This window comes from Taudactylus pleione, unplaced genomic scaffold (assembly GCF_031769625.1).
Source record: "Taudactylus pleione unplaced genomic scaffold, aTauple2 ptg000573l, whole genome shotgun sequence".
NCBI lineage: Eukaryota > Metazoa > Chordata > Amphibia > Anura > Myobatrachidae > Taudactylus > Taudactylus pleione.
The window spans coordinates 5,519,052-5,531,999 of NW_028284975.1; the positions used below are offsets into that span (position 1 = coordinate 5,519,052).

The window sequence follows — 12,948 nt, forward strand, 5'->3', positions numbered from 1 at the left end:
AGGAGCTGGGTCACCATTTCTAACAGTGGGGCAAGCTTATTTTTATAATTTATTTTTTAAGTGTTTTAAACTGAGCAGCAGCAAAAGACAGTCCCTTGGACGTCTGCACGGCCGCTCCATCACCCCTCCGCAGCGCCGTGACACAATGCCCCAGCTAGATACTCCCGTAAGGGCTCTTGGGGTGGGGGGGGGGGAACTAGCTAGCAAGCTCTGTGGACCCCAGACTGCAGCAGGGAATCCAGGGGACAGGTAATGAGGGGCCCGCGTCTTTACGTAGTCTAGTCTCAGGAGACGGACCGGAGGCGCTGATGCGGACACTGGTGCACCCACCACTCCACTAGACCACCGCGGCTTTAATCTACTGGCGCAGAGGCATATTTAGAGACCAGTGGACCCGGTGGTTAACGTCAGCACAGATAGAAGGTGCTCTCCCTGCAGCCCCTCCCCCAGCTCAGGGTGCCATTCCACTGCAGTCTAGCTGTTCCCTGAGCTGCTCCTCCGCCCCCTCAGAGACGCGTAGCAGCCATTTTCTGCTTCACAGGCCTACGGGAACGCTGGGTCCAGTCTCCCTGTATACCTATCCCACGGGCCAGGTTATACAGCGCTATATCCTACCAGCCACTGCTGTCTGTGTAGTTGATTGTAGTGCCAATTGCAGATATATTCAGTGTTTTTTTTTCTGCTAGCACCCATTTTCATGTACCCCGGATGTGAAATTAATTGAATATGGCCCATAGTCTGAAAACATAATGTAAATGGGGGTGAGGATACTATTTCATGGGAGTACTGCTTTAAGGCAACAGTGATCATATGGAGGAAATAAGTTGTTACTTAGTTTCCCCTTATGTTTTCTCTCCACTAGTCAGCTACCAATGTAAAGCTGGGTACACATTACTATGCAATAAAATCATCCCTAAGAGTCGATTTCCAACGCAAGAATTATTTAGTGTATACGCAACTCCCTGGACTGACAGCCGTTTGGATCGGCTCATCTGATCTGGGCTGGGCCGCATGCACAACATTTAAAACTTTTTTTTTTACAGTTTTTCATAGTAGCAAATTCAGTTATTCTATGATCTTTCCCATCAAGGACTAGTGTGTACACTGAAAGATACTTGAACAATCGGATGGATCATTGGTACATCGCTGAGGTGTGAACCTGGCTTTAATGTGCTGATGATCACTTTGGGAGATGACCAAATTTAAGATGTGCATTTGGGAGTTAGGGTCCAAGAAATATTTGCTGAACTGCAAGGTGCAAAATGAGTCTCATTAAAACCATAGGAGGAAACTGGAGTCGCGATCGCTCAGAGCGCTTACAAAAGTGAAATCCTTTTACAAATTAGAAACTGTTGAGTCTCCCACCCAGTAAGAAACACCCTTATAAAATACCCTTTCTACATCAGGGTCCATAGGGTATCCACAGGATACCTTGGGTATAGGTGATGACGTCAGGCATCGGGCACCATAGAGTTACGTTTTCAGCCTCCCAGGATGCACTAGGGTCCCCCTCCTATACCCCGCCCCGAGCCAAGGCATCTCAGTTTCGTTGGTGCCCGGCTCGGAGTCAGAGCACCTGTTAAGAGGGGGGCTAAGGATAGCCCCTGAAGTTTTCTTCAAGGCAGCTGTGGCTGCCCATCTGGAAGTACAGCATGGACAGTCACTACTGATGTCCATGCTGTCTTCCCTACACCCCTGCCGGTACCAGAACGCCGGTACTGATCCGGGGATGCTGGTAAGCATCTGGGGTCACAGCTAGCGGTGAGCCCAGATGTTTTGGACCATGGCCGGATTCAAGGGGGGCAGCAAGTAAGCAGCAGGGTCCCACGGTGGGTCCCCGCTGAAACATGATCCAGAGTCCACAGGCAGGGGGCTCCCTGGGGACTGGCTGCAGCGTGGAGCCAGGTAAGAAACCTGCGCTTCCACTACCTCCCTGGGACAGCGGACTGCAGCTGAGTGGTAGCGCTGTGGCATCCCAGGGGTTAATTGCATGCCAGGGGAGCGCGCCTTTCCTGTACACAGCCGGCGCCTCCCCCGCTGCACACAGCCCTCTCTGCACCTGCCGATGGGCCCTGTGGCAGCGCTCCTCCCCCAGGCCGGCCTCCTCTCTGCTCCTCGGTGGCCATCTTTGCAGAAGCATGGTGAACGCTGCTGGAAGTAGCTGATCGGTGACATCGTGGTCTGTGTATGCAGCGCTGTGTCCTACCAGGCTCTGTGTCTGCGTAGTTGAGGATCAGCGCTGATAGTGCAGGGATTAATTTCTTTGCATTGTATGTGACTGCTGCTAGCGTCTGCTGCCTGTACTTTCACTTTCTACTGTCAGCCTTTTCACTATCCCTGCTCTTCTTCTGCTAAAGCCCTTGCGGTGCGGTGATTGCAGGGTGGTTCTCTCACTATACTAACGAGTATCAGTGAGAGTGGTCACATACTTGCCATCATGCCTGAGAGTGATTTTCCTCTCCAGCTTCTGTGTACTACGTGCAAGGTACCAATCGCGGAGGTGGAGGGTAACGCGGAGGGGTTATGGCGGCAGTGTTTTTTGTTGGCGCGTCCAATTACTGTCACGGCTCCGGTACAGGAACCACCCTGGGCTTGTTTCGCCAAAGCGCTTACAACCCTAGTGGGCCAGTTAACTCCGCAACCTGCGTTCTCTCAGATGGAATTGTCCCAGCAGTCAGTGGCGTCGTCACCCATGCAGGGGTTCCCGAGACAACTGATGGTACCCCACAGTCTCCCTATTTCCCCTCCTCAGGTCTCTCAGGAGCCTGCGTGGGTTAATTCACTGACAAGTTCTGTACAGCATTTGTCGGACGTGTTACAAGGGGAGTCTGTGTTGGGCCTCACAAGCGGCCGGTGGCGTCTCTGTCCGCTCCTTATGAGGATGACGACGGGACGTCCGATGATGGGGAGATTCTGGATCTACCTGACCAAGAACCTCTCCGTACTAAAGAGTCGGACGCTAAGGCCAAGGTTTATATTCCTGGCCTTATTCGTGCAGTCCGCACAGCTTTAGTTATTGAGGATGATGATCCTCCGGTGTCAAAGTCCAAATATGCCTTTTTCAAGGATATTAAGGGTGACGCCACAGTGTTTCCTCTTTCGGGTCAGTTAGTAGACCATTTAGAGGAGGCGTGGCAACATCCTGGCAAACGGTATCAGCCTCAAAGACATTTAGGGGTGGCTTATCCGTTTACGGACAATTATTTCTCTAAGTGGGAATCCCCTCCTCAGGTGGATTCTCATGTGACACGCCTAGTCCGAAGTGCCACATTGCCCATGTCCTCCTTGAAGGATGCTACGGACTGTAAGGTGGAGATCTGCCTAAAGTCCATTTATTCCCTCGCGGGGCATCCAGACCGGCTATGGCCGTATGTTAGTTAGCCAGAGCTATGCAGCGCTGGGCTGATAGTTTGGATGCATCTTTGGATTCCGACTGTTCGGCTGAACAGTCCGAGTTGGTAGGCAACCTCCGGGATTCGGCCACTTACATCAATGAAGCGGCCTTGAATATTAGTACCCTCACATCTCGCATTTCTTCGGCAGCTGTTGCTGCTCGTCGAACCTTATGGTTGCGATCCTGGAAGGCGGACGCTGATTCCAAAAAGGTATTGGAAGCTTTGCCCTTTAATGGAGAATTCCTCTTTGGTCCGGATCTGGACAAAACTGTGGCCACGCTGGCGGCAGCCAAGTCTGCATGTATCCCATCTGCTGCGGTCCCTTTCAGTTCGGGTACGTCGTCCTTTCGGCCTTACAGGGCCCAGGGTAGGCCTAAAGCACAGTCCTTTCCCCGACAGGCTGGGCCCAAGAAATCGGCCAAGCCCAGGAAACGTCCAGCCCCTAAGTCTGATGACAAGCCTGCGGCCTGGGCCTCCCTTTGGGGGATCCCAAAGTGGGAGGCCGCCTGCTGCAGTTCGCCCAGTATTGGTCGGCAACTACGACAGACACTTGGGTTCACGAGGTGGTTTCTCATGGGTATGCCCTCTCCTTTCGGCACAGGCCCCCATCCCGATTCTTCACCACGGGTCTTCCCTTAGACCAGAACAAAGCCATGGAACTGCAGAAGGTTTTGCACACTATGCTCCAGGCTGGAGTTATAGTGCCTGTTCCATTCTCCCAGAGGGGCCAGGGTTTCTATACCAATCTATTTTTGGTGCAGAAACCCAATGGGTCGTACCGTCCGATTCTCAATCTCAAGGCCCTCAACAAGTCCTTACGGGTGCCGCGGTTTTGGATGTAGACCCTACGGTCCATCATTCTGGCGCTGGAACCTGGGGATTACATGGTGTCGTTGGACATACAGGACGCTTACCTGCATGTATCTATTCTTTTGCGTCACCAACAGTTACTCAGGTTTGCAATCCGCAACGATCACTTTCAGTTCTGGGCGTTACCTTTTGGCCTGGCGACAGCACCACATGTATTCACCAAGGTTATGGCAGTCATGGCGGCGTCCCTGCGGCTGCAGGGAGTCCGCATTTTGCCGTACCTAGACGACCTTTTGTTGGTAGGAGGGTCTCCAGAGCTCCTTCTACACCACTTGGATCTGACGATTGCAGTACTGCAACGGCACGGCTGGTTGATAAACTGGCAAAAGTCCACCCTGATCCCGTCTCAGAGGATTCTGCACCTCGGAGCCTTATTGGACTCCAGTCAGCAGAGGATCTTTGTGACGGGGGAAAAGATCTCTGCCTTGCAGTTGAGGGTGCGCAGTTGTCTGCAGAGTTGCCGTGTCTCTACACTCGGCGATGAGGTTACTGGGCTCCATGGTGTCAGTATTCAACATGGTGGAATATGCCCAGTTTCACTCCAGACCTCTGCAGCAATTGATCCTGTCCAAATGGAATGGACTGCCTCAGAGTCTAAAATCCCAGGCGATGGTGCTCACTTCGGAGGTTTGCCTGTCCCTTGCCTGGTGGTTACAGACGACCCATCTCAACAAGGGTTGTCTGTTTTGGGTGGCAAACTGGGTCCTATTGACAACGGATGCCAGCCTTCGGGGCTGGGGAGCGGTCACGGGTCCACACTTGTTCCAGGGCAGATGGACGGAAAAGGAGCTTCCAATAAACATCTTGGAACTCCGCGCCGTTTTCAATGCTCTCCAGTAGGCACATCGGGTTCTCCAGGGTCACCCCGTACAGGTCCAGTCGGACAACGCCACCACCGTGGCCTACATAATCGGCAAGGAGGAACCCGAAGTCGGGTGGCACTCGTAGAGGTGTCCCGTATCCTGGTCTGGGCGGAGCGCAATCTCCCGGCCATATCAGCAGTATTCATCCCGGGAGTCCTCAACTGGGAGGCGGACTTTCTCAGTCACCAGGACGTTCACCCGGGGGAGTGGTCTCTGCACCAGGACGTCTTTCAACTTCTGGTGGACAGGTGGGGTCTTCCAGAGATCGACCTCATGGCGTCACAGCACAACAACAAGTTGTCGGTGTACGGGTCTCGCACAAGAGACGAATAGGCATCTCTGGTGGATGCTCTGTCCGTAAAGTGGACGTTCCGGTTTGCTTATCTCTTTCCTCCGTTTTCCCTTCTTCCACAGGTAATCCGGAAATTCAAACAGGAAGGAGGGACGCTCCTGTTGATCACTCCCGCGTGGCCCAGACGGCACTGGTTCTCAGACCTTCAGGGTCTGTCCGTGGACAGTCCTCTGCGGTTGCCGCTACGACCGGACCTGCTGTCACAGGGTCCTTGTCTTCACCCGGACCTGACTCGGCTGTCTTTGACGGCGTGGCTGTTGAGACGGCCATGTTAAGGTCCAGGGGGTTTTCCAGCTCTGTAGTACGAACTATGCTAAGAGCTCGGAAGCCATCTTCTGCAAGAATATACCATCGTGTGTGGCATACGTTCTTCCAGTGGTGTCGGCCGAGAGGTTATGCACCTCGGGAGTCCCATCTGTCTAGAGTGTTAGCTTTCCTACAGGCGGCACTAGACCATGGGCTTCGCCTTGCATCTTTGAAGGTGCAGGTATCTGCCCTGTATGTCTGGTTCCATCGTAGGATTGCTACAATCCCTGATGTGCGCACCTTTTATGCAAGGTGTTCTTCGAATTCAGCCATTTGTTCCACCGGTGGCGCCTTGGAATTTAGCTGTGGTCCTGAGGGCTCTCCAGGGACCGCCGTTTGAACCACTGGGCTCAGTGGATCTTAAATGGCTGACAGCTAAAACAATTTTCCTTTTGGCCATCGCTTCGGCCAGACGTGTTTCTGACTTAGGGGCTCTCTCCTGTAGACCCCCTTTCCTGATTTTTCATGGGAACAGGGCAGTGCTGCACACTCGTCCTGATTTTCTTCCCAAAGTTGTTTCACGTTTTCATATCAACGAGGAAATCGTTGCGCCGGCTTTTAACTCACCTGACCTTTCAGTGGGTAAGGCCACTTTGGATGTTGTGCTGGCCTTAAGGATTTATGTTGACCGCACTTCTTCGTTTAGGAAGTCGGACGCCTTGTTTGTCCTCTATGGCTTTCCGTAAAAAGGGTTGGCCTGCTTCAAAGCAAACTTTGGCAGGTTGGATACGTATGGCAATTTCAGAAGCTTATCTTCATGAAGGCTATCCGGTTCCATCCTCTGTGAGGGCTCATTCCACTAGGTCTGTGGGTCCTTCGTGGGCAGCTTGACGTGGTGCCTCTGCAGTCCAGATCTGCAAGGCTGCCACGTGATCCTCTGTCCATACCGTTGTGAGGTATTACGCGTTTGACACCTTTGCCTCTCAGGATGCTTCCTTCGGGCGTCGGATTCCCCTTTCAGCACAGGAGCGTCCCCACCCTTGAAGGATACTGCTTTGAGACATCCCCAAGGTATCCTGTGGATACCCTATGGACCCTGATGTAGAAAATATGAGATATGGTAAGACCTTACCTTTGTTATCTCTATTTCTACGAAGTCCATAGGGTTCCACAGGACTCCCGCACTGTCGCACCTGTGCTGCAGATGGGCTTTACTCTGGTCACCGGTTTTTCCGTCTCCTTCTGGTGAGAATGTGATTCTTGTGTGTGTCCAGATCTTTTCTCTCTCTCTTCCTTCTCCTCCTCCGGCCTATGGCTTGGTACGTAACTGAGATGCCTTGGCTCGGGGGCGGGGTATAGGAGGGGGACCCTAGTGCATCCTGGGAGGCTGAAAGCTTAACTCTATGGTGCCCGATGCCTGACGTCATCACCTATACCGAAGGTATCCTGTGGAACCCTATGGACTTCGTAGAAATAGAGATAACAAAGGTAAGTTCTTACCATATCTCATATTTTCAATCCCATTTATCACATTGAAATACATTTGTTTGCCAAAATTACTGCACCCAGTGAAAGATAATGTGGTTTTAAGCTATACAACAGACCTGGATGTTTTTGACACCAAATCAATAGTAATGCATCATAATACACCAGTAATTTTTTTAGTTTTTTTTAATAAAGTACAAAGAAAAGTACACAATAAACTACAAACACACACATTTTATTATGGCCCAAACTTCGACCAATCCTCTAATAAAGTACAGTTAATTTGTATCCATGTAAACTTTAGAAGCCAATGTATGTAAGACAGGGTATATTTTGTTGGCTGAATTCAGTTTGCGAAAGTAATCAATGCGAGGCTATTAAGAGTTTTGTTTTTTCCAATGAAAAATGTTATTCCTTGTATAATGCATATGAATTAAAAATACTTAACTATGATACTAAACAAAAAAAAGTCTTCTGTTTGCGCTCTCCCCCTTGGAAAAAATAATTAGCTTTGACACAGGGCGGAATAATGCTATTCTCAACCAAACTGATTGTCAAAATGCATAAAATAGTGTGGTCTCCTGAGATTCAAATTTGATATAGACTACGGTAGCAAAAGGGTTAAGGAGAAATTAGTTTAATACATAATCATTAGATAACTAATTTGTATGCTATGCAGTGTACAGGTCTTCTCATTTGCAACTTGCCATTTTGCATCTACCACCGATTTATAGATGCATTCAAAGTATGGATACAGAGTTGAATCAAGTCAGATCTAATTGCTCCGCACAGAACTAAATGGCTATATGCGCCAATATGAAGGGTTGGACAAATCTGTGGCTGGACTGCCTGGATTAATCAGCGTGGTTTAATACCAGTTATCATCAGTGCATACTTCTACCAGCCCAGTCCTTGCTGCAAAAGATACATCCAATAACAGGCATGTTTATACTTCTGCCCAACACTGTACAGCCCACAATTCCGTAGACAACTCCCTGTTACAACTAACCTATTATAACATAGGTGTTACTCCCTGTTACAGCACAGCTACGTCCCAGCAGCCACAAGTAGAGATGAATCTGAAACACGTAGGATTCTGCATCATTGCCGGCACTTGGTCCTGGAGCAGGTGCACAGAAGAGGAAAAGAACTAACCGGAAACTGGCTTATGTTCTACTCTGCATCAGTCCCTAATAATGTGTGGCCAACAAAACCTCAATAGCTAACCTACTAATGTGTGTACATAGAAGTTTTCTTCCGTACAGTAATGGTTTCATCTACAAAAGGTATGTTACCATAAAAACAACAGTACATTGGGAATGTCTCATTCCCACAAGTGTAAAATGTTAATTACAGTGTATAACTACACATATATATTGCACATACAGTGAGTGCTTTATTAAAAACTGATGTTCTAAGGTTTGTTTAAACAAACAAAAAAGTCCTATATGAACACGTATAATCCAGTTTAAGTAGATCAGTCAGCTACACACAATGGAGGCAGGAATTCTGGAGCTTAAATGGCTGCTGTCACAGTGTATCAGTCATCGGTCCACTTTATCAGCTCTCAGTGTTCCATACACATATAGGGGTCAATGAACCCTCTCCTAGTACACCTGCACAGTCACAGCATCCCCTATACCTTTGTATGTAAGAGGAAAAAGCCAATCAGCAATTCCCACAGCTGCACAAAAATAGATAGTTATGCTCCCATCTCCATTGTGTGTGGTGACAATTCCACTGTAAAAGCATCATTAATGTTCTTAATGTTTACATAAGCAAGTGCTGTCCATTCCATCAGACTAGAGTGAAAGTCCCTTCTGCACAGCACACTGAGGGCCTGATTCAGAGCCGGACGCTCTGACCAGAGCGCTCGCTCTGAATCAGTGCCCTCCTACCTAAAATAGGAAGCGGCCTCCTGGCCGCTCGCATGGCTGTGGGTGACCACCCACAGCATATGCGAGCGGCCAAAAAGATGGTCGCGATGGTCAAGACTATCGGGCTTGCGACGAGACCCTGCGGTAGGGTCTCGCTGCCGCAAGCCCTGGAGTGATTTTGGCTCTATCAGAGCACAAATCACTCCCACTGACATCACTAGTGATGTCAGTGGGGCCGGACCCAGACGGTAGGCGTTCCCATGGGAACGCCTCCGTCTGGCAGCCACGCCCACCAAAGGGGGTGTGCTGTCAGTCACCATCAACAGCACGCCCCCTTTGGTGCGAGATCTGGAGTGACAGCTTGGCTGTCGCTGTCCGGGTCTCGCGCATGCGCACGACGAAGCTCCCTCCATCATGCGCATGCGCATTGGGGCAACATCGACCCGCTTGCGAGCGGGTCTGAATGACCCCCTGAATGCTGATTTGTGCACATGATATACTTCAATTTAGGAAGAACCACACAAGGGTAAAGCATGGTCAAAATGGAGTCCAGTGCGATTTGTTTTGCTATTGCTGCAATTACACAAGTTTATGAAAAAGATCAAATAGATTTCTTTGGCTCTCCGGAGTTTTTAGATAAACATTTACCAGTACAGCACCTAAAAAGTGTAGTAAACTTTGCACCAGGCAAGTTCTGTATTTGTATGTAAATTTACTACAAGAATCATGTATATAAAAAACATTTTATGTACAGATTTATGTAAATATAAAACTTTTCAGACTTTTATTCTTCATGTACATGAAATACACTTTATATAATGCTACAAATACATACTATTGTATCCAAGTGAACTGCAGGATTGCTTTTATAAAAAGGAGTTGCTTCCCTTAAAAGTCCCCAGTGGCCAGCACAGAGTGACAGGTATGCTCACAGCTGACTAGACAGCTCTATCCTGCTCTCCGTCCCATCAGAAGCTTCTGGATTCAAATCTGCATCTGATTTATGGAGCATTTTTGGTCCCGTTAAACCAATGATTAGAGCTCCTGTGGGTGCTGTGATTAGTATTGCTAAGAAAGCTACAGTGAGCACATCCATGCCATAGTCTTCCAATTGTTTATTTCCAATGCTTCTTGCCATGTCCAAGGCTACCGAGCCAATAGCAGCCTGAATAAGGAATACCAACAGCTTAATGAAGTACAACTGAACACAAGTGACTTTATAAGCACACATTCAGGAAACATCGATGGAAATGGAAAAGATAACAACAGGCACAAATACAATACATAGGTGTAAAGTTACTAAAGCTCCTAAAACAGACAAGTTGTGGTGCTGTGCATAGCAACCAATCAGATTTTGTCTATCATTTACTATAATGCAGTAGACAAGTGATAGCTACAATCAGATTGGTTGGTTGCTATGGGAAACTCAAGTACTTGTCCGTTTTAGAAGCTATAGTAAATCTACTCCTTAGGCTTAATCAGTGGGAAAAGGCAAAGACCTCATTCTCAAAAACGGTGGACACAAGACACATTTGTTTATCGGTGAACCTTGTATTAGGAGGTCTCCCTCCTCAGCACTTGTGTGCACTCGTAATACTGTAATTGTTTGCGTTTGAACATACACACTTCTTTGTAAGGACTTTCCCCTTCACTAGATTAAATAGAATGATTCCTATAGTCATCAAATGTATTGCTAGTTTGATTGTCATAACTATCTATTTTTACAATCAATAGTCTACTTATTTCAATCTGTGGAATGAATAATCCTAAGGGGTTCATTCATCATAAAAGAATTATCACTAATAATAATAATGGTTTGAATTTGCTGCGAGTACAAAACAAAGTTTGGGAAGCATTCATCATGTCTCCTGCTCTAAACTATCACTTTGGAAAAACTGCCGTTTCTATGGAGTCAGTATTTTGGAAGAGAGCGACTTCTCTCCTGCTCTTTTCCGGTCTTCCTTCAGTTTTCACAGCGTGTCTTTAAGCATCACATGCGCAGCATCAAGACAGGCTGTGAAGATTCTCAGAAGACCATAAGAGCAGGAGAAAAGAGAGAGGTGTCGAGCGCTGAAACCCACTGAAGACTCATTTCAGGCAGCGGTGAGAGCAGTGGAGTTGGGAGGAGGAATGGGGAGAGCTGGCAGCCGCATGCAGCTAGAACACAGCAAGGAGGGATCTGAATAGATCCCTCTGCTGCACAAGCTGCCATGTAAATGGAAGCTTGTGAATACTATCACGCTATAGACCCTAAGGGGTCTATTCATTATCGGGGGGCTGGATGATGATTATGCATCCACCTTGCTGTAGGGATACTTATTACCGGAGCAATTCAGCATTGCTCCAGTGCGGGGACAGCTGCTGCGAAAACCAGCTGTCCCTTGCGATCAGTAACACCGCTTCTTCTGTAGTAGTGTTACCTCCCCTGTTGCCGGCTTCTGCGCTGATCCGCTGGTCACGCAGTGAGGAGGTGTTGGAGGGATCCTATCGTACCCCTGATGATGAATGGCCCATTACCTAAACTAGCGTTTTTGCATGTGTAACGGGCCATTAAAGGATGATGAATGGACGTCTAAATGCCTACAATGAGCGATCTGCTTCACACTGACAGTCATAATAATGTTTCCCGTTGATGTGAGAAGATTATCTCCAAGGGTTAGAGATAGGGAAGTTAGATAACTAGTGATTATCTGTCCCTACGAATATAGCACAACTTTAAAAAGGGTAAATTGTTATTAGTGTCTAAAGCTGATAAACAAAGACAGACCTGTGGCCAAATCAGACAGATATGGAAGGGAGGGGTTAGTCCAGAATGTCCGTTGTTCCCCCACCCCCACAGACTGCTATCTGCGGCTTAATTGGACATTAGAATTGCAACGTGTTTGGGAACCTTAAAACATGCTATTGCCTAGTTTGCAGTAATGCTGATCTAACATTAGTAAAATATACCTTTCTCTTTGTCCCAGATAAGTCTCATACCTGTACTGTAGCTTTGGGTATCCATGCCAAAGAAATAAATATTTTCTCTTTCATGTTGAATCCTGCCCAAGACACCATCAAGAATGTGATGGATATTCGTACTACCAAGGCAATTCCAAGTGTGGCGACACACAACCCTGAAATCAGAGAAGTCGCTTAGCAAAAAATTCAGTCGTTTACATGAGGAGCTCCTCACATATTGCTTGGTTTCATTACTACCAATTATTGTTTCCTTATAAAATACGCCATCCATTTACAGATACATGATGTAATGTAAGATGGCGCGGCCCGTTTTCTGAGCACATATTCAATGATCAACTGCACTGTGGGAATAAACGTGTAGACCCAGTGTGGCAGGTTTTATTCTGTGCACTGCAGCATTCTGTTATCTCAGACCCCACATCCGACAACAAGAATAATCCACAAGGCTCCTCTAACACTTGTTGCCCATTTTGCCGCCACTGTTAAACTAGTCTCTAAAAAGAATGAGTTGTTCTGCACCCACCGCTTGCATGCACCTCCAACTTGCTCTGATGCTGATCTGTCCACTGACCCCAGGTTTAGTATGTGCTTCAGCCAAACCTGGGTTGTCCCTGGACAGTCTATCCAAGCTGTCTGATTCACTCCCCAATTATTTGCTTTCCAGTATTTAATCTGAGTCAGATGCTCTGCCAACTCAGGCCCTGATTCAGAGCCGGGCGCTCTGACAGAGCGCTCACTCTGAATCAGGGCCGTCCCTCCTAGTTTTTGGAGCGGCCTCCTGGCCGCTCACATAGCTGTGGGTAACCACCCACAGCTATAGCGAGCAGCCAAAATGATGGTCGCGATGGTCAAGACCATTGCGACCATCGGGCTTGCGACGAGACCCTTGCGGTAGGGTC

General features: G+C 48.2%; 1 protein-coding gene across 5 annotated transcripts in view; it reads right to left on the minus strand.

The window, feature by feature from the left end:
- Positions 1-7,424: 7,424 nt before the first annotated feature.
- LOC148481587 (sodium/hydrogen exchanger 9B2-like) overlaps positions 7,425-12,948 on the minus strand; it is a 50,476-nt gene continuing 44,952 nt past the window's right edge. For all 5 annotated transcript variants that reach the window (XM_088453240.1, XM_088453242.1, XM_088453238.1 and 2 more), the window contains 2 exons: positions 12,068-12,204; positions 7,425-10,253 (listed from right to left, as the gene is read on the minus strand). In XM_088453240.1, coding sequence (XP_088309366.1) covers positions 10,017-10,253; positions 12,068-12,204 — 374 coding nt within the window. In that variant the 3' untranslated portion in view covers positions 7,425-10,016. The remainder of the gene's footprint in view (positions 10,254-12,067; positions 12,205-12,948) is intronic.